Source organism: Sinohyriopsis cumingii, chromosome 13 (genome assembly GCF_028554795.1).
Source record: "Sinohyriopsis cumingii isolate HCF-2022 chromosome 13, ASM2855479v2, whole genome shotgun sequence".
Taxonomy (NCBI): Eukaryota; Metazoa; Mollusca; class Bivalvia; order Unionida; family Unionidae; genus Sinohyriopsis; species Sinohyriopsis cumingii.
Window position 1 is genome coordinate 21,408,383 of NC_142973.1, and position 27,594 is coordinate 21,435,976.

General features: G+C 34.7%; 1 protein-coding gene across 1 annotated transcript in view; it reads right to left on the reverse strand.

The window, feature by feature from the left end:
* LOC149785036 (uncharacterized) overlaps positions 1 to 27,594 on the reverse strand; it is a 72,222-nt gene that overhangs the window by 33,521 nt on the left and 11,107 nt on the right. The window contains exons 2-8 of the mRNA XM_089978742.1: positions 27,053 to 27,221; positions 21,182 to 21,246; positions 16,609 to 16,826; positions 15,831 to 15,991; positions 12,687 to 12,795; positions 9,159 to 9,204; positions 3,263 to 3,354 (exon numbers count right to left, since the gene is read on the reverse strand). Of these exons, the coding sequence (XP_089834868.1) occupies positions 3,263 to 3,354; positions 9,159 to 9,204; positions 12,687 to 12,795; positions 15,831 to 15,991; positions 16,609 to 16,826; positions 21,182 to 21,246; positions 27,053 to 27,221 (860 nt within the window). The remainder of the gene's footprint in view (positions 1 to 3,262; positions 3,355 to 9,158; positions 9,205 to 12,686; positions 12,796 to 15,830; positions 15,992 to 16,608; positions 16,827 to 21,181; positions 21,247 to 27,052; positions 27,222 to 27,594) is intronic.

The following is a 27,594-nucleotide window of genomic DNA, read 5'->3' on the forward strand; positions in this document are numbered from 1 at the left end:
TAATGTATTTATGGTCATTGAGTGTGTGTGTGTGATTTAGATTTCTAATGCAGCTTTAACAATTTTTCAGTCGTGTCACTAAGATGTCTGCAGTGTGGCAGTTTATAGTGATATCTAGCACTGGGGCGTCAAGCCACAGACATGAAGCATTATGTCCCACCCAGTCACATTATCCTGACACCTGGCTGACCAGTCCTAACACTAACCTCTTAATGCTGATCACCAATCGAGGCAGCCTTTAGTACCATTTTTATGCCTTTGGTATGACTCAGCAAGGGTACGAACCTGCAACCTAACGCATCCGAGGTGGACACTCTAACCACTAGCTACCAGACCGGTGATTATGGTCACTGATCCCATATCATAGGTCCAATTTAGTTTTATCACTGCTACGCAATTTATTCTGTTTATTTCAATTCTTGGTTCATGGAAACAAATTAAAATATGATATCACAAATCGTATAACTTCATCTGCATGTTTAAGAAAGAACCTTTCTAGAATATCACTCGTTCTTAAGTTTCCTCACTCACAATGGGTCACTTTTATATCTCCCATGACATGCCTGACAAAAGAGGACTGAACTACTTATACCAGTAAACTATGGCACATCACTTTTAGTTTTTATACTACTTAATACTAGTAGTGCAATTATGTTTCCACAGTAACAAAAGAAATAGTTAATGAAGAAAATTCCAAAATTACAAGCATTACAAAGATACTTCTACACAACTAGCTTCACAAAAGTACTAAGTTTGGTTAAAATAACTTTGAGTTGTTCTCTGAAAATAAAAATGTTTATGGACTTACAGATAGATAAACATAATAACAGCTATATCCCCCATATAGATATGGAGGGTTGGGTTTAAAAAAGTAAACAAGATGGAGTCATCTACACCCTTGGCACAGTTAAAATGTCTGGTACCAAGAGTTTTGCTCCAGAATGAAAATGGAAATGGATAGGTGAGAGATAAAAGAATAAAATTGTTAAAAATACTGTCTGTATCTGTACACTTACCCCAAGCAAGATACCATGTCGACTTGACCCCTGGTAATTCTACTTAATACACATTTACATTTCAGACTTACCCCAACCCAGATACCATGCTGACCTGGCCCCTTGTAATTTTACTTAATACACATTTAAATTTCAGACTTACCCCAAACCAGATACCATGACGACTTGATCCTTGGTAATTCTACTCAGTACACATTTACATTTCAGACTTACCCCAACCCAGATACCATGTCGACCTGGCCCCCGGTAATTCTACTTAATACACATTTACATTTCAGACTTACCCCAAACCAGATACCATGTCGACCTGGCCCCTGGTAATTCTACTTAATTTACATTTACATTTCAGACTTACCCCAAACCAGATACCATGTCGACCAGGCCCCTGGTAATTCTACTCAGTACACATTTACATTTCAGACTTACCCCAAACCAGATACCATGTCGACCTGGCCCCTGGTAATTCTACTTAATACACATTTACATTTCAGACTTAACCCAAACCAGATACCATGTCGACCAGGCCCCTGGTAATTCTACTTAATACACATCTACATTTCAGACTTACCCCAAACCAGATACCATGTCGACCAGGCCCCTGGTAATTCTACTTAATACACATTTACCTTTCAGACTTACCCCAACCCAGATACCATGTCGACCAGGCCCCTGGTAATTCTACTTAATACACATTTACATTTCAGACTTACCCCAAACCAGATACCATGTCGACCTGGCCCCTGGTAGTTCTGCTTAATACACATTTACATTTCAGCAGGAAAATGACAAAGCATATGCTGTTTAGTTCATTATGCCTGAGTAATATTTTATATTTGTCTTGAGGGGACTGCAACAAGTGAGAATTGCAAAGTACATGTATCTAAAAGTGCACTCAATGAGAACAAATACAACTGATGTATAGGGTCTTAAATTAAGGTACTCTCTTCACTTTTTGACACAAGCCCAGTAGGTCTAGTTCGGCAATTTAAATAACTTTAATTTTTCTGATAAATATTTAATTAACATTGAAAAGGCAGAAAGAAGATGACAAGATTTCATTTATTTATCAGGAATATTTGCATACTGTACAATGGATTCATGCAATGACACAACCAATGCTTGTTTTGCATAAATGGACTCATTTATTTGCATGTACATATTATATCAAACACAACTATCACAATACAACATTGCCCAGGTCCAGTGATTCTTGGCAGTGTTGTCCATCAACAAGAGAGCCAAGTGGGTCTGATATCACTCAACAATTTTTCATCTGTCTAAATTGCCAAATGCAAGATAGCTGACACAAAGTCAGTAAGATATTTTCTGTGTTAAATTGTTTTCTAGTTTTAGTCTCTGTGGCCATGTTTGATGGCAGATCAAAATCAGTTATAAAAAAAAACTCAGAATGCTTTCTGCAAAGTTTGCTCAAATTCTGTTTAGTAGTTTTGGAGAAAAAGTTATTTAAAGGTTTTTGTTTTAAGTAACAGTTACTATATCTACGATTCTTTGACAGACTGACATCATTTGTACAAACTTGAAAGTCATCAAGCCAGGATGCTTTCTGTCAAGCTTGCTCAAATTCTATTCAGCAGTTCTGGATGAGTTGTTTGAATTTTTGGTCTGTGTGTAGTAAGAGTGGCCATCTTTGTTTGTGGATTGCCGTCATATGTATCAAAATGAAAGGTTTTCATGATAGGATTCTTTCTGTCAAGTTGGTCTAATTCTATACAGCAGTTCTGGATAAGAAATAATTTAAATGCTTTATTAAATCTTTTTGTGTAACAGTGGCCATATTGATAATGGATCAGCATCATTTGTTTAAGATTGAAAGGTCATTAAACCAGGATTTTGTCAAATCTGATAAAATTCCACTTAGCATTGTTGGAAATAAAGTTGTTTAAAGGTGTTTCTGTTTGTTGGTCATGGTCACATCTGTACAAACCTGAAAGGCCTGTGTGCCAGGATGCTCTGTGCCATGTTTGGTTGAAATTGGTCTAGCAGGTTCTGAGAAAAAGTTGAAAATGGCAATTGATGTAACCCGATGTTGCTGTATAACAGAAAAGGGGTAGTACAATAAGCACACTTGACCTTATGGCATGCTGACCTAAAAATTAGCTGCTGGTGTTAATTGAGCATTCAAACTAAAAAAAATCCTTCCATTCAAAAACTGACTTTCATCTGACATCAGTTCCATTAAATATTTAAGAAATCTCAAACTAATCAAAAACAGAGATAAGTCTTACCACAATGTGGTCACAAAGGCCTTTGACAATCCAAACTCTGCGATAAAAACTCAACTGATGGTACTTCTTTTTCTCAAGAGGATTTCTGTTACCTGTTTTAGTCAGAATGAAAAGAGACAGTCAAATTTTTTCTCTATAAATCATTTACAGACCTGCAAATACTTTGATAAATTTTAATTATTAATATAAGTTAGAACTCTTGTATATTTATCTTTAAAACATTCAAAATGTTACACTGGAACACACACACACCATATTTACCATGCAACCATTTTAATGAACAAAAAATGTAAGCTGAAAAAATTACAGTGCAACACATCATAAACAAAAGACTTAACCATGTTCTTTACAACTTATCCATAACTTACAGCAATAAGAAATGGTTTCACTCTTAAATGAATACTGACAAAATCTTTAGAGTCTGGGGAAGAATGTTCCTGATAAATTGTTAAATATTTCAACTTTCAAGAAGAATTATAAGAACAAAATTGATGACAAATGAAACAGGCCTCTCCTCTATTCATCTTAGAACTTCATTTAATCCTCTTGTATATAAAATACAAAATTACAATGTGAGATGCATATTTGGGTTACAATAAGGAATACCAAGCAAGTGTACTAAGAAACTTAGTGTTTATCCCTTCCCAGTCTTGCAAAAACTTTTAATACAAAACTTTCACATAAAATATTAATGTTGATGTAGTACTTGGAAAGTGATGTTGTTGTTGTTGTTGTAGTGTTTAACGCCATTTTTCAGCACACGATAGGCTATACATGGCGGCCAGTATTAATGGTGGAGGAAGAACCCTGAAAAACCCAGGGAAGAACCACCGACCCACGAGAAGCTACTGGCAGGCTTTCCCACGTACCCACACTAGCCTAGCCTTGGACTCGAACCCACACAGACAGAGGTGAGATGGCAGTGATCCGAAACGGAGAGCGCTTTAGACCACTCGGCCACTCGGGGCCCCCCTGGAAAGTGATACATGTCATACTATGTTTATGCAGGTGAGACAAAATTGGAAAAATGTCACTCACCAATAACTGAACAAGTGAAAAACAGGCAATCAGACAAAAGTAATGACACAAGTTCTTTCAATTTTAATTTTTTTTAAAAAAGTTATTGCTCAGGAATGTAGATAATGGTTAAGAAAAAAACTTTCTACTTACAACCTAACTGATATATATGAGTAGTCTACAATAAGAAGGCCTATGCCTGCATGTCAAGTCCAAACTCACATAAAAACCTTAAACCAAAATGTTAACTGTAGATAATGCCATCAGAAAAGTGTCTCCTATATCTTGTTTTCCACTTATATGTGCTTGACATAATTTTTTTTAAAATTTGTTCATGGAACATGAATGCCTCACACCAGTGCCTGACAAAACCTAAATGAACAACTAAGTTGATAGACAGTGGGAGAGAGAAGGGTAACACACTATAGCACTGGTTGGGCATAAACAGAACACAATTTTAAGATACTGTGAAATCAAATAATTAATTAGCAATCTGCATCAAAGTTGAACTGGCCCCAATGATTTAGTAAATCATTTGTTCCCTCCTATGATATGACCCCAACTTCAACCACTAGCGGTGTATAAAGAGGCAAATTGTACATCAAAGACCATGATAAATGTATACAAACTAGCCTCAATCATATTCCAAGGTTTTAAGACTGTGTATGAAAACTTGCTAATATTATCCAAATACAGTGGAACCCCACTATGACACGATAAATGGGGTCCCAAAAATTAGATTGCATTAATAGCAGGGTAGCGTTAATGTGGGTTTTTACAGTATTTTACTTTTTTTTCAGAGAAAAACACATTGGCACATATACGTTTATTCATGTCTAATGTATACCATGAATAGGGTATCAACACAATTTACTATCGTGCCATCATGGCATGCAATTCATCCATAATGCAAAAAAGTTGCATGCAGATTTAAAATATTCAATAATTTTGACACAGATCATTGTGCCTGAAGTCAATGTCTAATATACAGCATGAACAGAGTATTAACACCATTTGCTTCCTGTCTGATATTTTACTGTCATGGCATACAGTTAATCCATAATACATGTAATCCCATTGTAAAAATTGCATACATATTTAAACTATTCAGTAATTTTGTCACAGATCATTATATGTCTGAAGTCAATGGGAAAAATTAACAGCGAAATTATATTATGAAAGAAGAAGCACATGTATGGTTCATTCCACTCCAAGGTTTATGTACGGTGTCTGTACAAATTTCATACTGCAAACATTTTCTCATATGCGTTTCCGTGTACCTTTATCCACTGTAAATTCCCAATAATTAACACTTGTGCGCCTATTCATCTGAATGACTACAGCCAGAATAATTAACAAACAACAAGTGCTTTCAGCATGCATATAACATTTACTTCAGATTTTGTGAATATCAAAAGAAACATGTGAAAACTACTTTTACAAAGACTTTTAAGCTGAATGCATATACAATTTCATACCCTTTCAATTTCCCACTAATAAAGTGGACATTATTTACTGGTCAACTGATTGCGTCTAATAACATCGCCAAGCCCAGCAAACAAGTTGGCGGCTTTCGTTTTTTGATGTTTATTAAATTGTGAGAATCTTTTATCAACCACCACACTGTCTGCTGTTTGGTTGTGTATGCAGTTAAAAAAGAAACACATGTTGGTTATTCTTTGAGCAATGACTGTATACAGAATTAGTTGAAGACAATCACAAAGACAACTTACTGGCTTTACTCATGGATCAGAAATAAGCAACATTTTCCATAATGTTTATTTTGGCATAACACTTCAAGAACCTGGTGAAATTGTTAAATTTCAGAAGCCATGCCACAATCGTATTATATTCAAATTCATATGCGAACTCTTCCCCCACAAATGATAATAAACATTTTACACACTACCATATATACTCATGTACAAGCCGCATAATTTAGGAAAAAAATAAAGGCCTGGAAGGGGGGGGGGGCTCAGCTTATCTGCAGGCCAATGTGTAAACTTGACAGGTTTTAGGTCTTTTTGTTGACTACTGTAATACCTGTAAATCTAGGCATGTAAAAAAAAAAACTTTTGGTAACCCAACTGTTATTAAACTGTTATAAAGTACTATGGTTGATTTTGTTATTATTTTTGCAAGTGCATATTTTCTGATTTCTCCAACACGAAGTTAAATAAAAGTAAATACATACTTCATAATTAATGGGCCAGTTGAGTGCCAGTTGAGTTTACCAGGGAGTTCATGCTGAACTATAATGTACAGTACTTACACAGTGCAAAGCATCACTTAAATCCTTACTTATTCCCAAACATAGATGCAGATTTTGCTTTATTCATTGTTTCAACCAAATTGCACTCTTCCAGAGAACATTTCAGCTAGTCCTTAATAGCTGTTTCATTTACGTTGAATCATGTGCTCACGAGTTACTCATTTTCAATGATATAAGCGATCTACAAATTGAGGTAATATTTTTTAAAAATGTATGCATGTTTATTTGTACAAGGCACATAACCATCATAATTTACATCTTCACAAAGAGTAGAAATAATAAAGGCTAAAATTCTCATAGAGATCAACTAAGATTAACATCAATCAATTTTAGTTTTGTGTTTTAGCTGAACAAACATAACTTTCTACACAATGGAAAGCTTGATATTTCAGCATCTCCTATGTTGATAGCCTGTGAATTTGTCGTTCGTTTTGCGACAAGCCAGTTAATTACTGAAACCCTGAAACTGGCTTGTGATAAGAGGGAATATTGACCGGTAACTATACCAGTTTACGATTGGTATATACAGTACAAAAATGACAAATGTTCACTCGTATAAGTTTCTTTCGTGGGAATGGCGATATAGCATATGGAGTTACAGCATTCATAGTGATCATTCTTGCGATTGAAATTAATTGTGGACGATTTTATTGCTGTGGTTGATTTTTTGTTCTGGTTTATTTTTTTATTATTGTATTATTGCAGAAGTAAAAAAAATAATTAATGTACGTGAATAATGTTTAAACTTAACATTCTATTTAGTGAAGAAGCGAACTCTTTATACTAATAATAATTATTTTGTCACAACAATAATTCACAGGTGATCCAACAGCACATGTAGGACTTTTCTTGCTTGGAAGAATGAAAATCGAAGACATAATGTAATAATCAGGAGTTCTCTGCAAAAATCGGAAGATATTATGAAATCGGAGATAGGCACGGAGAGACCCCGAACCTTTATTATTGTATTTTGGAGATATCATAAAAGTTGAGCGCAATGGTGCCCATGATTCAACTCCAAAGGATGTACTTAATTCAGCGCATAATCAAACCTACAATGTACATGCGGTGGTGCCATTATGTAAATATGTTCAGTAACCTACTTGCGAGCATTGAATCGAACCATATTGTTTGTTCGTTGTGTTGTCATACTGGGAGTACATTTTAATTAGGTATTTACAATTTAAAAGCAAAGTAAAAACGTAATTACCAGTGCATTGATATAAAATGTCCAATGCAAATAGGCATAAACAAACAATAATCGAGTCAAAAGGGAGAGGTAGTGTTACAGAACTCATGATTGCTATATTCTTGTCATCATTCAATCAAATTATACACAAATCTAAATTAGGCAGAAACAATAAGAAAACAGAAAATTAAATTACTTTTCAAACAAGATTATACCATTTCTTTTTTCTAATCCTGCAAACCAACCTCGAGATAAAATAAATGCATTTAGAACTTACCTCGTGCATCTTAAGATGCCTTGGAGTTGTAAGTCGGCTCATATGCGGGTCATGCACTTTTTAATGTTTATACCTATTCAGTTTGGGGGGTCGGCTTATATGTGAACGGGCTTATACGCAAGTATATGCGGTATTTCTCATACTTTAAAAACATTATATTTTTCTGGGTACAAGAAACATACACGTACATGTATTAAAAATTTCAGGAACCATGCCACAATCATATTATATTCAAATTCATACATGATCTCTTTCCCAAAATGATAATAATTTCTGATACACTATTTCATGTACTTTGAAGAATATTTTTTTTTCATGTGCGAATGAAAATATGAAATTTTGGAAGCAATACCACAACCACATTATATCTAAATTTGCGTTATCACGGGGCGCATTATAGCAGGGTCGCACTGTATCTATATTTACATACATGCATAGATCAATGAAGGACTGTCAGTATTACAAAAATCAATGTACTTTTTAATAACATTTCTTGTGACTCCATATCTTTCTTCCATCCATACAGCCCAAAAGCAAAGGATTAATCAAATTTCTTAGACAGTTATGCAGATCTATAATTGAACCCCAATACACAATCTCAAATGGGTGATGATCAAATATTAAATTTATGAAACAAAAGTTGAATAGTGTCCAATTTTTGCAAACCGTATTGAGCAAAAGTTGGAAATTATGCAACAAATTTCAATGTTACCAAGAGTTCAGAAGGTGGGGCCAAGGAAAATTCCCATGGTCACAGCCAATCAATAATGAAAAAGAGTATTCACCAAGTTTCAGTAGTGGCTAGAAGATTACAGAAGGTGGAGCAAAGAAAATTCCCATGGTCAAAGCCAATCAATAATGAACAAACTGCATAAATTTGGGCTTATTTGGGCCAATCAGATTCACAGAAAATTATAAGTTAACATAATGGCATATATAAAAATACTGAAGTGCATATACTATAAGTAAAGGGTACCAACTATATGATAAATCAGCATCTAAAGTTTTCATCCTAAATGGTGTTACTGCTGCAAGACATACTATATATATGCAGGATCTAAATTCATACTAGAATGAGCTGATTTTTATTCAGAAAAACAAGTAACAATTATGACAATTAGAATCACTACTCAAAACTTACCAACAACTTGAAAGAACTTTTCATCCAAACCAAGTTTGTAGGCAACCTGCAATTAAAATCATTACATAAACTGTTAGATAAAAAGCAAAATGGTTGCTCAGTGGTTAGTGTGCTGAATTCATGAATGAGAGGAAGCAGGTTTGAACACCACCATCAGATCAACTTGAGTCAGCTACTGTGGTGTGTGCATGTGCAACAAATTTAATTCCAACTGCCTCAGCACTAAATCACCTACTTGGGTCACTGCACCATGCATATTCTGATGTAAAACATTGTGAAAATCAGTATACATACACAGTTTTAAATGTTGCAAATGTAGTTTGAAGCAAATGTTAAAAAAGTTAAAAACGAGATGCTCAAATGGCTGACATTGTCCTCATTGCCAAATTCAAGAGCAGTTGACCAACAAATCTGGGTCAGAAAGATGCTTTCTGTACAAATTTCTTTCACTGATGTTGTAATCAAAATAATCAATCCAAGACTTTCCTATTTTTGGGGTATCTTCACCCTTATCTGATGGCAAAGGCCTTTATACCACTGCCCATAGTGATGAAATTTTCTAAGCACAAAACCTGACCCAATTCTCAATTTCAACCATGTGATGAAATATTCTTAGCACAAAACCTGACCCCATTCTCAATTTCAAAACTTTCTATTTCTGTAATTTTACGCAAGTTTCTATTTAAAGGGCAAGAAAGCTCTGGCATAATCTTATAGCCTACATACCTACATTCATGCCAAATCTAAATGATACAGAGATCTTATAATTATGATATTTCAATCTGACACACACAGACTGATTTTTTTAAAATAGATTTTGGTTAAGTTATGTTGAGCAATGATTTTGGAAAAAGATGTTTAAACATTTTTTTGGTTCTAGTAACATTGGATATATCTGATGCAGGACCAGCATCAAAAGTAAAAATCTGAAAGACCTTCAAACTACCATGATGTCCAAGCTGGAAAAAAATCTGTTGAATATTTTTTGTGAACTGTATGTTTCTCCACTTTAAGTAATGGCAGCAATATTTAAAAGTGGAACAGTATCACTTGTACAAAGTACTTTATGCCATGCTGCTTTCAGTCTCATTTGGTCCGTTTCTGCTGTGTACTCTTTTAGAAGTCATTTAGAGGCTTTTATACTTTTAGTTGTTGTTGTTGTTGTTGTAGGGTTTAACGCCATTTTTCAGCACACGATAGGCTATACATGGCGGCCAGTATCAATGGTGGAGGAAGAACCCAGGAAAACCCCGGAAAGAACCACCAACCCACGAGAAGCTACTGGCAAGCTTTCTCACATACCCACATTGGCAGAATCCGAGACTCGAACCCACGCAGTCAGAGGTGAGATGGCAGTGATCCGTAACGGACAGCGCTTTAGACCACTCGGCCACTCGGGGCCCCTATACTTTTAGTAATGGCAGCCATATTTGATGGTGATTTGTAAAAACCTGAAAGTCCCTGATGCAGATTTGTCAAATTCTGTTTGAATGACTTTTGAACAGCTGTCATAGTTGATGGCACATCAGCATTACTTGTGCAAATCTAAAAGTCCTTCATGACAAGATCATCTGTCAACCTTAGTCAAATTCTAGTTCTGAAAAGAAGTTATTAAAAGGTTTTGCTATTTTTTAGTTACAACAGCATATTTGAAGCCAGACTGACAACATTTGTAATTGTAAAAAAATGCACTTAATGCCAGGATGTTATCAAATTTAGTAAAAACCTGTTAAACAATTTTCAAGAAAAAAAAGTTGCTTAACAATTTTTCTATTTTTTAGTAATGGTGGCCATATGATGTCATCTGTAAAAACCTGAGAGTTCTTAATGCAAAGATGCTTTGTATCAAACTAAGGCAAATTCTATAAAGTGGTTCTTGAAAAGGAGTTGTTTAAGTTTCTGTTGCTTTCAGTAATAATGGGCATATCTGATAGCTGAATAGCATCATTTTGTACAAAAATGAAAAGCAATGCTGTTTTTAATAATAATGGGCATATTTGATAGCAGAGTGGCATCATTTTGTACAAAATAAAAAGCAATGCCGTTTTGAGTAATAATGGGCATATTTGATAGCTAAGTGGCATTATTTTGTATAAAATGAAAAGCACTTCATTCCGTAATGTTTTCAATCAAATTTGTTCAAACTCTGATGAGCAGTTTTTGTGAATAAACCATATAATGATTTTTCTATTTTTAGTACTGACAGCTATCATTTATTTATTATATACAACTAAAAGCCCTTCACACTAGGATTATTTTCAAGCAATTTTCAAGTTGTCTAAAGATTTGTTCTGGTTTTAGTAATAGTGGCCATATTAGACGGTGGATCAACATTATTTGCTTAAATTTAAAACCCAATCATGCCAGGATTCTCTCTACTAAATCTGGTAGAAACTGGTCTAGTGGTTTTTGAGAAGAAGTTTAAAATGGCATTTGTTAATGGATGATGCATGATATACAGCAAAGGCTGGTAAGCCAACCAGTATGACTGACATGAAGTCATCTGACAATTAGTAACAGTACTATGATGAGCATATTATGTGCCCACCTCATGTTTAATAATCTATGATGACACCAGCAGGGCATGGGTGACTCTAAAGATAACTAACCAATGACCCTTAAAAACTTTGTTCTTTGGTCAGAAACTATTGTTTTCTTATTAGTATTATTACCAACTTTGGTCAAGGTATGTGGTATAGTACTAAAATTAAGCAAAAAGTTTTTCTTTTATTTTGGTCAAGGTATGTGGTCTAGTACTAAAATTAAGCAAAATGTTTTTCTTTTAGACCTTGCCCTTTGTTATGCTCTTTGTTACAGTGATTTTATAAAAACATAAAAGGTTAAGTGATCTGTTGTTGTTGTTGTAGGGCTTAACGCCATTTTTCAGCACAAGATAGGCTATACATGCCGGCCAGTATTAATGGTGGAGGAAGAACCCGGAAAACCCCCGGAAAGAACCACCGACCCACGAGAAGCTACTGGCAAGCTTTCTCACATAACCACATTAGCCGAATCCGAGACTCGAACCGACGCAGAGGTGAGATGGCAGTGATCCATAACAGTGAGCGCTTTAGACCACTCGGCCACTCGGGGCCCCTAAGTGATCTGTAAAAGACAGCTCATTAATCATACAAGCTTCACAGACATTTATGACTGATATAGCAAAAAATTCTTATCATGAAGAATGAATCAATATCTGCACATATGAACATGTATACAGTTTTCTATTTATTTTCTATGCAACTGTTAAGTATTGCCTACATGTTAACTATGTGTACAGCAAATGCCAATTTTATGTATACAAGTTATCCAGACATTTTACTCATTTGTACCAATGGAATGTTGTCTTGTCCCAAATTTTGTCCCACACATTCTTATTATTCATCTGGACAAAATCCACATCTATGAATGCATGTGGCTAATCAATGCTTATTTGTATTTTCCAACGGCTTGTTTGGAATCAAATCTGTTAAGACCATAGATATCAATGACTAAGTAGAGTTTCCATTACACATCTAAGTTACAAACCTCTGGTGTATTTCCATTGCTGTCCTCCAAAAGCTTGTACCATGGCTGCAATTTTGTCCTCAATTTTTCTTCCCATACATAGTAGGGCATCAAGTTCTTCAAGTTCAATCTAACAAAGAAAAAAAACTTTGCATGAAAATCATTTGCTCCAGAACCACAATGTTTTGTTATGAAATGTTGACATGTTTTAACTTTATGTTTCACAACCTAAGTAACATTCCAAGGATAACTTACCAACCTACAGCAATAGAAAGTGTGTGTGTGTGTGATTTGGATTTTTAACAATTTTTCAGTCATATCGCTACAATGTCTGCACTGTGACAGTTTATAGTTATGTCCAGCACTGAGGCATCATGCCGCAGACATGTAGCATGATGTCCCACCAAGTCACATTATCCTGACACCAAGCCAACCAGTCCTAACACCAACCTCTTAATGCTGAGCGCCAAGCGAGGCAGCTGTTAGTACCATTTTTGTTAAGTCTCTGGTATTACTCGGCAGGGGATCAAACCCACAACCTCCTGCATCCGAGATGAATGCTCTAACCACTAGGCCACTGGAGTGGTCTCTATTCAAGTTGGTGTGACAGAGTTGCACACTTTGCTTATACGGATAGAAAGCATTAGTATCTTTAATCTTTAAGATAAAAACAATACAACCTATGTCATGGAGGTCAGAAAGGTAATTCAGAATCATGGATCTAGGTCAACTGACTTACACCCAATATATTGGATAATAAAGGTTTTGAAATAAAAGTTCAACTGGATATTTATGATGGAAATCATGCATCTATATAAAATGTGGTTTGAATTCATTACACCAACTCTGTGAAGTTGAAGACTTCCATAAGAAAGAAAATCAATTATCAAGTTCTATTTGTGCTAAATATGTAAAATCACACCTAATGGTACATGTCATAACCATACCTAATGGTACATGTTACAACCATACCCGGTGATGCATGTCATAATCAAACTAAATGTCATATATGTTATAACCCTACCTAATAGTACATGTCAACCATACCTAATGATACATGTCCTAACCATTCCTAATGATACATGTCAAAACAATACCTGATTGCCCAAGCCATAACCATACCTAATGGTACATATCATATCACAGTGCACATTAAGGTCAAATTCTGCTAAAATACTGGGAGATGATTCCTAATGTACAGTCAAAACTGCCAATAGCAGATACCTATGGGAAATGGCCAATCTGGTCTTTCTACACAGTTAAGTCAGTATGCTGATTCACCATTCAAACTTCATTTCTGAACAAATAACATGCATCAAATTCTATCATTAATCTGACTTTAATCTATCCTATAAATTTAAATCATACCGTAGCTTCTTTTGTTACAATGTTACAGGGTACAAAAGTTGCAAACAACAGCATCCAACACAAAGTATATTCCCAGCCAATTTTTAATGTTCACCCAAGCTAGGGCTCAAGACAACTGCCCTTTACAGAGAACAAATTGGTAGCTTTACACCAGGGCAATAGTTTATAGAAACAACAGTTAAGACAAAATACAGACTCCAACCCATATGGGTCAGAATCTTTTACAGTATCAAATGTGAACTAGGTAGTATTTGTTTCTAACATTACCATATCTGACTGCTTAAAATCCTTTCAACTAAAACTACCATATACACCCATGTCTCTTGTCTTAATGATAATCAATATTTATACAATAAACTGGAGGGAAATGTTGAGCATTAATATGATGGCAACATGCACCATAACAAAAAAATCTAATTTCACTACTAAATGATAGCTTACAAATGACAGTGAAAAAGACTGACTCTTTCTTGTAGCCAGCTTAATGGATAATCAAGCTTAGAAAAAACTGTTCTCACTTTCAAAATCAAAATATGGAGTAACAAGTTGCTAAACTTGCCTGTATCAAAAGGCTGTTGGCTTATATTAAAGCTTTGTGATGAATAGGAAATGAAGCAAAACTTAATGTGGCTATTGCTAGTGATACATGAACTGAAACTTTGCCTGCCATTAGAGAAAACTGTATATATTGAATGAACCTTGACCTATTTGAAAAGGGATACAAAATGTATCGCTCATCAAAGATTGTTTTCTAATCAGAAAGATCTTTACATTAAATGCAAATGAAACAAAATTATACAGGACACATTGCCATAAAAGGCAACTCATATTTCTGCCATGACAATAGGACTACTTTTTCCACAATCCAGCAAATGAATTGCTTCAATTCACCTATAAATTCTACATATTGACACATCTGAGTTATACTGACAGTGTGACTGGATTATGGCACGCACAAGCAAGAAAAGAGATATTTACACATTGATTCACATAATAAGATTTTATCTAAACAATATCTTCCTCATGAATCAGAAAGCTTAATTTGCATACAGAGTGGCCACTGTCTATATGCTAAAGTGATGCTAAAAGCAGTGAGAAACCATTACCTGATTAGGAAAACCCAAGCTGCTGATAACAAAATACAGGTTACTGTTATATAAATTAACTTTATGTGAGAAATATGCCAGGGTAAAAAATGGATTGGTTATTAAGACAAGGTGACCATACAGGCAGTTTTAAAACCAAGTTAGAAGTGACAAGCTGTAATTGAATGCAATTTCAATTCTATCCATTTCCCAAATTTCTTAAGACTTTATGTGCTGACAAACTATGTACATCTACAAGGTACAACTATACTATTTACCAAGTTTCCTGGCAATACACTCAAAACTGGGGGACTAGATGTGCTAATGAGATCCTACATAACTGGTGTTATGTTATGACAACATGTAAATTAATGAACTATTTTGACACACATATAAATCAATTATCCCCTCTACTTATGCAACCTTTTTGTCTGTAAATTAACTGAACTGAAAATTAACTTTTCACATATGAATTTCTCAGCAAATGAGTAAAAATAATTCTGAAACATGTAGTAGCAATTCATTAATAATCTGCTTGGTAAAACATGGGTTTCTGGAACATTATGTCTGGCTGTGCTGTAATGTACCATTCCTGTACATCAAAAACTTAACTGTATCTTATCTTAACCATGACAGTGACACCATTATTCAGGTGATACCCAGGCTCAAACTTCCCAACCTGACACAAAAACAAAATAAATGATTGCAGTACCTTGTTCTCTGGAATGGTGTACTAAGTAGGGAAGTCATGATCTGCTGCATGGTTGAACTTTCTCTTGGCATCATGAAACAGCGCTCCAGTTCAAAGTGAGGAATCTCACCAAGGTTCAGAGGAGTTTGGCACAAAAACAAGAAAAGACTTATCTGAGGAATCTGCAAGAGAACCATCATTTTTAATGCATATTTGTCTCTTTCATAAAAATGCATCAACACAATTTATCATGCAATACATAAAACAGTTGTGCTTAAGACTGTCTGTGATCTTGTGTAACTGCATGGTGCCTTCATTTAAAACATGTCTGCCAAGTTTATGGGCAATTCATCAAAAGTTGTGAGATTAACTGCACAAACAAGAATTTTCATATATACGTATAGTATATACCTTTAACACCAAATGGAACATAAATGTGGAAAAACATGGCAGAACATGGTGACAGAATAATATAAATATGCTGACTCCATGTCATTGCCAAGTTTCAAGACATCTGATGGAAAGATTTTGAAGCATGCATACACACAACAATTGCTGGATATACAGATTATATAATATGCATACAGGAAAAGCCTAACACTTTATTCCCCTGCAAAATTCATGGTGGGGGCATAGTAAAAATACATAACAATTTCCCTCAAACATGATGAAATATTTCTTTTCAGTTTTAAATTTCATTAGGCAAATGACAATACTCTTTTATTTTCTGAAACCAAGCTAAAATTAAAACTGCAGTTAAAATCTTAATCGTTCACACAATTTTTTTACATCAACCAACCTCCCACATTGCTTTCATCTGCTCTTTCAGTTTTCCTTGGAACAGTTGTTTTTCCTCCCATTCTAGTAGCTCCTGCAAATATGCTTCCTTCTCTGCTTTCCGCACCTGGATCTGCTGACGACGTGACTCTCGCTCTCTCTGAGCTTCCTCCTCCCGCAGCATATTGAGTAAAGCTGTTGAATCATGAGCAACAACAGCTCTGGACCTTCTTCTCAAACCTGGAAGTCAGAAAGGAAAACTTTTTAGATGCTACATGTACTTTACCTTATGTGAACAATGATTCCTCTGTAATGATGTTTATGGAAGCCATAAAAGTTTACCATATTATAGACAAGCCCGACATATAATAAGGGTAGGTTCTAAGAAAGATATAACACAATCACCAATAGTGCATTTTTCACAAATGTAAAAAAAAATCACTCATAAACAATAATCAGGTTGGATTAATTAAGTAGCAACTTTTTAAATTAAATTCACACAAAATAATGAGATTCACTACCATACTAGTGTGATAAGATACGCATTGTACTGGGACATTTTCTAGTCAGGGACAATTCTACAATTCAAAAACAGAATACCTCCACCAATAACTGTATCCTCAGTTCTCAGCTATCAAAATTTCATGTTCCAACACTGCAATGCAGTCCCAACATTGAGGAAGGGGAGAGACCACACAAAATTCTAAAATTTTGCCTCTACTATCTCAAACTTTCTATAATTTCTTCCAATTTTATGTCTTTCTTTGATAGTGCAAAAGTGTTTCACAGAATGAGACTTTTTATGTGCAGACTGTTCTATATTGTAAATTCACTTCATTTGACTTACAAAGTGTTTCACAGAATGAGACTTTTTATGTGCAGACTGTTCTATATTGTAAATTCACTTCATTTGACTTACAAAGCTCTTTATGGATTGTGAAATGTCAGAGTATTTAACTTTCTGAAAAAGTGATACTCTGACATAAGCAATGGTTCAAACAATCACTTAAAATTCAATAGGTAGGTATGCATTTTCTTGTGATTCTCTTAGAAGAATATCTATCCCCATGTAAAAGTGATTACATAGAAAAGTATGGAGCCAAGAATCCCTGTGAATAATTGCCCATAAAGACTATTCTTAACAGATACCAATACTGAAAAAAGTAAATTTTGGTTAATCAAATTTTCATTATGATAGTTTATGACATCACATTCATTTTCTGCAAAAGTAAGCATGTGTGGCTAACTGTCGCAGAGTCAAAAATTAATGAAGATTGGTGTAGCATAGTTTTTGCTGACTTTATCATTTTCTATCAAGGACCTTTGTTACAATTACTGATACTGAATAATTATTTATTTGTTCATTATTTAATAGGCAAAAGAAGTCACAACCATATTAATTTGCATCCAATCTCATCCTTTTGTTGTTGCTGTTTTGGGTTTAATGCCATTTTTGTCAGTGCATGATATGCTATATATGGCAACCAGTATAACTGTTGGAGGAAGAAACCAGGAAAACCCCAGTAAGAACCACTGACACAAGGGAAGTTACTGGCATGCTTTCTCACACAACCACATTGGCCAAGGTATCACCCAGTGGTAATAAGTGCCACTCAAGTAACAAATGACATCATATTAATGATATTTTAATTTAAGGAAGTTTTGATTTTGCACAAGCCGACATCCTTAACATAAATCTACAACACAGGTTCTTAATATTGTTGCTGCGGATGTTACCAGTGAAAAAATATAGGACAAAGCTATTGCTGCCAGCCGGCTAGTCAAAACTGGGCATACACCAACATATGCATGAAAAGACATGAACGTTCAATCAGTCTCACCATCCCTTCTGACCCAGAAATATGTTCATGGAACACAGATGCCCCACAATTAAAGTGCCTGAAATCCCCTGAACATAAAACTGAACCAAGATGTTATAGACTGATGGAGGGATTAGTGTAAAACCAGATATCCAAACCACTGTTGTGGTGGGACTTAAAAATCCTTAGCCAACAAGGTTGTGCTTGTTATATATAGATGTCAGTATTTACAAGGTGCAGATATAAAACTAGATCTGTGTTTGCAACAGTGAAACATGTGCCCTCAAACCTCCTCCACTACAGAAAAGTTTCAAAAATCTGCAAACCAGAGCTATCGGCAATGGGTGCATTGCTAAGGGCTCCATTCCGTAAAATATGCTATGCTGGGCCTCGGCTAGGTTTCAGATTTGTCGCCAAATGCAAAAGAATTTTGTAATTGGCGCTATCTTTTTTACTGACTGGAAAAAGTTGCTGGTGACAAATTTTTATATAGTAAATTTTTTATTTTTCAATGATATAATCAACTTGGGCCACTTAATACCTGTTTTCACTATCTGTGACAGTCAGTGGATCATGTCGGTAGATGATGAATAAGACATTATTCGAACATGATTGCAGCTAAGTGCAAGATGTCATTTGGCTCTGAGAAGAATTAAATGTGAAAAGTAGGAAATAACGAATGACCGGGTGATATACCCTATTTCTGAACAGGTTTGCAAAAAGATTCAGTGTCATTTGCACGTGTTGTTAATTTATGTTTATTGCAAACAGTGAGTGTGAGACACACTTGGGACTGGTTAGTGTTTTAGGGATTATTTACTTTTTATGTTTTTGTGGTCTGAACTTAACTGAGCAACACAGGATATTGTTACAAGGATGTCAGCCGTCCACTGTAAAAGGCCAGAATCACTTATATCCATGAAAAATGAAAACTTTACTTTATAAAACAAGTCTGTATCAAGCACAAAGAATATGGCTAATCTAGCTCTGAAAAACAAAGAGTATATCTACTCTGAAAAATCTAATGAGAATTTCTAATGATGGGCCCAGTGTTGAGAATTTTGATTTCAGGAGGGCATTTAAGAAATGGTCTGTGAAAAAAATGAGGTAGATATAAATGATACAATGAATTGTCAGTGACATTGTTCATAAAGGATAAGCAGTATTTTGTATTATCAGTTATAAACATTCTTATTCTTCATATGCTATACAATGAACTTCATGTCCATAAAATGGTACTGTTATATTTATTAATAATTATTCTTGTGCTGTGAAATGTAATAAAAACATGTAAAAACTGTTTTATTGTCATGTTTATATAGATTAAAAATAGGGCCGATATAATATTATGCACATATTTAAAAGTCCCTGCATTATGGCATAAAATGGCTCCTATGGATGAAAAGAGGCTCCAAATTTTTAATTTGGTGAATTTCATGGTGCAAAGAAAAAGGGAGGTCCTGCTATGCTGCCTTAAACTGATGAATTTGTGTTGGGAAACAAAGTTAAGAGAAAGAGCAATTAGTGACCATGAATTTCAAGAATCATTGGTAAAGTTATGCACCAAAAAAGGAAAGCTAGAAGGATGGTAATCTGGGCAAACAGGAGGCATAAATCCTGTTAATGTGGTGGAATATTGGAAATCAATATCAATCTAAGTCTCATCAACATAAAGACCTGTCTAATTTGGTTGCAATCCCTCGTTTAAAAAAGTTATGCCAAAGAAAGCAAATTCAAAAAAGTATCAGCATTATTGGGGTATAATTCCTGTAAATGATATGATGAAATCCTGGAAAAACTCATTCCAATAAAACCTACATGCCAAATAAGGTTGAAATCAAGCAAACCTTGGTAAAGATATGATACTTAAAGCAAAGTTAGGTGATATGTAAATGCTCATATAAAATCCTGAAAATCACATCCTTTCATGATCTCATCAACATATATCTAAGTACTAAATCTGGTACAAATCCAACAATTTTTGGTGACATGAAACTGGGGAAAAAGTCAGGAGAACATGCAATAAGGACCATAACTCTTCCACTTAAGACAAAGCTGGATTAAAATCAAACTCTTTCAAGGTCATATCAGTGTAAAGCTATATATTAAATTTGGTTTAAATTCAATAATTCTCAGCAAAGTTATCTTGCAAAAACCAAACTGTTTATGGATAGACAGATATGGATTGCTGGACAGCAACTGGTCAGTTGTTATTACTACAGGGTTCTGCTTACTACATTATGTAGTACCTAAAGAAAGCTTGCAAAAAGCATGTAAACAGCATAAAATTGAATCAAGTCGTATATATATCTACATGAATAAGCATACTGAACCTCACCTGCCAAGGTCAAACAGTTTCTGCACAAGGTACTACAAAGTTTCACCAAAAAGTCAAAATCCATGTTAGAAACACTTTTTAAAATCTCTTAACCATTCAATTGGTGTTAAGATCTTGTCAGATGATCTGCATATGTATAGAAATATGTACACCAAATTTCATTTGTCTCTGTCAAATGGTTTTTGTGCAATAAAGCAAAGTTTCCATTACACCCCCCCCCCACATATGGACAGGAAGAAAACCAAATTAATGTCTGCCCAATTAATACCACAATGACTATCAAGGCAGGCTCAACTATAATGGTATAATTTCATGCAACTTGTACATAAAAATCTGACTGAAGAATTCTTTTTGAATTCTACACCATTTACAAAAATAATGATTCTCTTCCATTTGAAATGAATGAAGAAGTTACAGAAAAAGTAGTTCAAACAAACCCATGTTCACATCCTCTTCCATATGACCAGATGTGGCTGCTATACTTGTTTTGGCTCGCAGCTCTCTAAAGAAAAAAAAATGTTAAAGAATAATTTAAATGTGATAGCTAAAAGGTAAATATTCTTTGATAAACACAGCAAGAATGTAAAAATATCTAAATTTGCTGCACAATCACCAAACAAATAAACACATGGAATCCAGAAACTATCTTCAACGTAAAACATTCTGGTGACTTGAGATTTGATATCTTGTTTCACTATCTCTGTAAAAATATTAATTCCAATATTCAAATGTGACAATTAGCTGAAAATTATAGCAACCGTTGAATAATGGTAATGAAAAATCTTAACATGACAGCCATGAACCCAAATTCAAAGCATTTCTGTATACCAGGAATGGACATAGGCTTCACATATGTCACAGATTGCAACTGTTTTTATTTATTGGTGACAAAATATGCCATCTGGTGATTGTTTTGGTGACCTTTTTTTGGGGCTGTTTAAACTTGTATACGCAATCTTGGGTTTGGGGTGGAAAAATTCAAAGGCACCATGAAAGGAAGCCACAAAATTGGATATAACATGCACTGGAATCTATCTGTTGTTACATAAACAAATTCTTTGTTCATATTGACAAATGCATCTTAACAGCGCATTTTAACATCATACTCCACTTATGCAGACACCTGGCCTGGGCAGTGTATGCTGTGATACCCTCAGATAGTCATGCTACCAGATTAAATATAATCAACCTCTGATGGCAGGAAAAGGAACAGCTACAATCAACCAAATGACCTTATTTTTTAATTTTTTTTAAAAAAATGTACCCCAAAAATATAGTTTTGCTGAAACTTCAAAGAAGCAGCAATTGTTCTGTATAAATACTAAGCATAAGAAAGAAGAAGAAAAAAAATCAGTCTCAATCAATGTCCTACAATTGCTTGATACTACTGATACAATAACAAACTGGCAGGGCCCCAAGTGGCCAAGTGCTCATTGTTACGGATCATTGCCATCCTCACCTCTGTATGTATGTGTTCGAGTCTCAGGTTTGGCCAATGTGGGTATGTGAGAAAGCTTGCTATTAGCTTCTTATGGGTCGGTGGTTCTTTCTGGGGTTTTCCCGGGTTCTTCCTCCACCATTTAGAAAATGTACTGGCCGCCATGTATAGCATATCTTATGCTGAAAAATAGCGTCAAACGCTACAACAACAAAATGGCATCTGTTTGGTCCTCAAAAGCTTGCATTTAGCGGTGACTTCAATAACATATGCACCTTCATCAAAACAAGCAACTACAATCTTTAATAAGAAGAAAATACCTTTCATCAAAGGAAGTCAGCAACAAATTTAAATAAAAGCAATGGAATCTAATTGATTGTTGCCCTTTCCAAAGTGACTGGAACACTTTTATTGTGCCATGAAAGTTTCTGCATATGAGCATTACCAAAGGTGCTTACAAAGCAAATTAAAATTCAAATCTTATGCAACCATATATATCTGGTTGCAAAGATGTTTGTTAAACATTTTTATTTGTTCATGTGTTTTCATTTCCCTATTAACAGCTTCATCCCCTTGGTAGCCTCAGCAAGATGATAGCTGTCTCCAGCTGACCAAATTCTAGGCCATGTACATGCATCTTTGCTAGCCAAGGTTCTGATAACCCTATCTACACCTTGGCATATCATGCTTCGGGTCTGTGAATTTCATTGGATGCGGCAGCAAGCCACTGCATCCAATGAAAATTAAGTTGTTCAAATTTGATCATATGTGATCAAGACAAGGGGAGCACACAACTTGAATGGACTGATAAATAAACAATTTTCCAGTGCCAGTCCATGTTTGCACAAATACCTTTCACTCAAATACATCTGTAATGGCTTTGCTCTTGTACACAGTCATACTTTCAATGTTAAACTTACAAAATATCCTTTTTACGTCAATTGCCACCATCGTTTTTGGCCGAAGTACAATGCACCAAGCTATTGGTTAGTTGGCATTACATTCTAAGGGAGGCAACGCATGAAATCCAATAGATGTCGCTAGGACAAAGCACCAATATAGCTGTTCAATCCACCAAGGTGTAGATATGGTTATCAGAACATTGGCTAGTGAAGATGATGAACATGTAACATGTAAACAACTATAAAGCCATGTGCTACTGACAAAAATGAATATATTTAGTGACAGGTGTTTGTTGACAATGTTAGATTGATCAAACAAGGACTAACTTTTTTTTCACATACGAGTTATTTGTGTTTTCTAACAGGATGTGAATGATATATACTCAAATTGATGGATTTTTCATACACATTACAGTACTTTGCGCATTATGGATTCTTCTACAGTTGTAAATTGTCAATACACACTCTGTGTCACTCCCACTCAATGAGGACAGGTTACCTCTTATAAAGTTCACTCTATGTGAACATTTGTGTAGTCCTCTACACAATAATCTCAAGATCTGCCTAAGTCGACAATATTACCTTGGTAATCGAGATTAAATAAATGGGTAATACTGTATTATGATAATGGCAACAAAATATTGAGGTTGGTGATTTTGTTGGTGACAACTTTATTAATGTCAGTGCCATCCCTTAGAATACAATACAATAAAAGTGTGTTTTGTATGCAGTAATTAATGGCAAGTCAGCACTATTCTGGCTGTATAGTGCCAATTTAAAGTTAAGTTCTATAAATGTATGTATACTGTAATCAGTATTTCCCTTTATGCACAATTGTATCAGGGACATGCGCTGGAGAAAATTGATGCTCACGTTTTGTTGCCGTATGTTTTGTTATGCAAAGTGTACAAGCTTTATGTTTGGACATACAAATGTCTACCAACTGTAATGCAGTACTGAAATTATTCTGGCTTTGCAGGATTATTTATGATGATGGACTTGTCAGTATTTCTTGCAAAGCTGTTTTAAGTTGGAAATTTGTTAGAGCAACTCCATTGTTTTTTTGTTAAAAAAGGTCTCATCCAGTAGGCATCTATTAGGTCATATTTTTTAGGCTGCAGACCTATTTGATCATAAACATTTGCCTTTAAATCTTGGAAATTCCAATGAATTAACGTGTCAAGGTTTCAGTGGGGTGCTATCTTGAGCTCTACAGCTTCTGTACTGTCTAGACTTCCAAATTTATTGAAGAGCTTGACAGTATAGTTAGATTCTTTAAGAAGTCTAAGTGATTCTTTAATTTGCTCTTTGTTCAGTTTTGTGCTGGCATTACCACATGGATTGGTAATTTGCTTCTTTTTGTGGACTTGACTTAACCATTTTTCCATGAATAATATTAGGTTCCTTATTTATCATACTGTTACATTCATTATCTGCTTCCTTTACAGTTATATGGCTGCTATTAAGAGTTTAGGATGATCATACCCTGTTGCCAGGTAATACGTCTGGGTATAGACAGAATTTGTGGAAGGTTTCTTCTCCACCCAAGCCACATTTATGTGAATTTGTTGGTAGTGTTAAATGGAGTTATACCTTCCACAAACATTCTGGCCTTCTCATGTTATATCTTTGGTATTTCCTTCTCTTGCTTCTGGAGTAATTGTCATAATAATGACTTTATTTAAAGAGAAACTCATCTGGTCAACTGACCAATCTTCCATGAGACATTCTACAATTATATGTATGTGAAGTACAATTTTTACAAGTTGTAGTTATCTTTAGATAAAAAAAGGAGTAAGAGTAGTGGTACTGACAATTCGCACACAGGATTTTCCCTGTGCAACATGATCCATAACTATGTTTCTGCCAACGTCTGGGATGGACTGATTTGCTCTGTTACAACTCAACAGTCTTCAAAAAAGTCCCAAGAAAGAGCAAAAGCAACCAGTTTTGCATAATTGAAAAATATAATTTATTTCCCAAAATACAAAGGAAAAAAGTAAAACTACAATATGGTATGGTGAATAAAATCATAAAGTCCTAAATAGTTTATCATGTAATCCAAATGAGTTCCAAAGGTAATCCAAATGAGTTCCAAAGGTAATCCAAATGATGGTCAGTAACATATTGATGTATCCATAGAACAGAAGAATCACTATAATCCCAGAATGTTTTTAAATGATGTTATGTATGCCTATATTTTTAAATGACTGGCACACATATCTGCATAGGATCTATAAACAGATGTTAAGTTTCTAATAATAAACCTATTTATGATTTTGGAGTTAATTATGGTTGGCTAGTTAAAGTCAGGTGGTTGAGAACTGCAATGTAAGTCACATGAATAAGTATTGTGAAATATCAGATTGAGTAGTAAGATCTGTCATGTGGATATATTATGACACAGCAAGTTGTAATATTCTCATGGAGATGTATATAATGATGAACTGAGAAATTCATTCCTATTTTGGATTCTTATCACAATGTTCTTGTGTCAAAATCAGACTACAGATGTGTGTACTGTTGTATTTAGATATAATCTGAGAGGAGACATTTGTTTAGATTATTTGCTGGAATTACAAAGTGCTCATTGAACTAGAAAGGAGTTCTCAACAATACCATTTTGATAATCAGGACTGTTGGCAGACCAGTACATTTGAGGATCTGGAATTCATTCAGAACATTTGATTCTTTTGGACTTAGTAGAGCCTGTTAGGATTATTTGGGACTTAATTCATCATGCTGTAAGTTACTCTTATATTTTCATTTTATAACTCATAATTGAATTGTTTGTTAAGTTTTACAAACCTTGTGGTTTTACTTATTTCTGTTACTTAGTTTATGACCTTCAATTCATAACAATGAATTAACAGCATTTCTGCTATGCTATAAATCATAATGTCCTTAAATGAATTCACAGTAATTACATACAGCTATTATTTCAATTAAACTGAATAGTTTGAGCACTAAAATTCCAATGAATGATCATAAGATAAATGAATTCTTCTTAATATAACTCTTCCGTGACTTGTGACACCAGAAAGAATGTTTAATTCTATGCAATAATTCTCTTATATAAAATGCTAAGTCATAATTACTAAAACATAAAGATGGTCCAATGACTCATTCACATTGCACATCAAACAGGTAAACAAGGGTCACATGGGTTACACTAGCTAATCAAGCATTAGGTCAGTTTATCCTTTTTATAAAACTCATGACCTCCATTCATAGCATGTGATGTTTACCTGGATTCAACACTGGAACTTATGAATGAATCTGAGCACTTGATACATGACTCATCTCCTAAGAATACAAACTCATTCATAAAGGAAATTAGTACTTAAAATGTCATTAACTAAATAACCCTTACAAATTATAATCACGAATGATAATACACATAATACAGATATACATAACACCTCTGACAGATATGTGGTGATCATGTTTCTGGTAGGTAAAACACTTCAACAGATAATATGGTCAAATGGGATGAATAATGATTAAGAACCTGGCTGTGATTGATGAGGTAATGTACATGTAGTCCAATGTCAATATTTAAGTGTTGCTGGAAATCAGCAACTTGCTGTTTTATTGACTATCAATTAGTTCCACATTAAAGACATTCTGAAGTCTGACATGGTCCAGCATTTCAGACTCATTGCAGCCATCAAAATGGAACAATTTTCAGGGTACATCAACATAAGTTCATGTTTTATCAGAAGATACCTTCATGGATATCTTGCACACCACTCAAAGCAAAGCATATTATCAGTCTGTTTTCAGTAATCAATGACAAATTATTACAATTAACCCTGGTTTATTTAATGTACTTACATGCACAAACACACACATAGATGCACAAGGAGGATCAATTGGTCTCAGCAGTATGCAAACATGGATTTAGGATTTACAGACAGACAGGCATATACTGGTAGAGAGCAATGAAAAGGTCAGAAAATTCATACCTAGAAAGAAGGGCCAGTTTTTGTTCCAGCATAGTCTCAAACTTTTGCCCTCTTCTGGATATGTAGTGGTCAGGGCCATTGTACCTGTAACAGTTCTCCAACATCAGCCGAAAGTCTATCACAAACTCAGTGATACTAGCATACTCTCTGTTTTGAAATTTACTCTCCACTGAAACATTAGAAAGGATTAAAATGTATTACTGGCATTGGTCTAAATTTCATTACATGTTCACTGATGCACTTGTTGACTTTTGGAACATTGTTAAATAGAATTTATTTTCCTAGAAATAAAACTTGAATAAGAGAACAACTAGCACAAGCAAACTTTACTATGCCTGCACATTTCAAAGAAAAAGCTTAGATTACAATTTTTCTAGACAAGCAGAAACCAAGTTCAGATTAATACTAATCACCTTTACTATAGGCAGTTGATAACTGAAATTACTAACTGAATTATTCTGACTGACAAACATTTCACATCTGATCATTATTTATATATCTTATATATCATTTTTACAATAATTAGTTTGGCGGACAGAAAG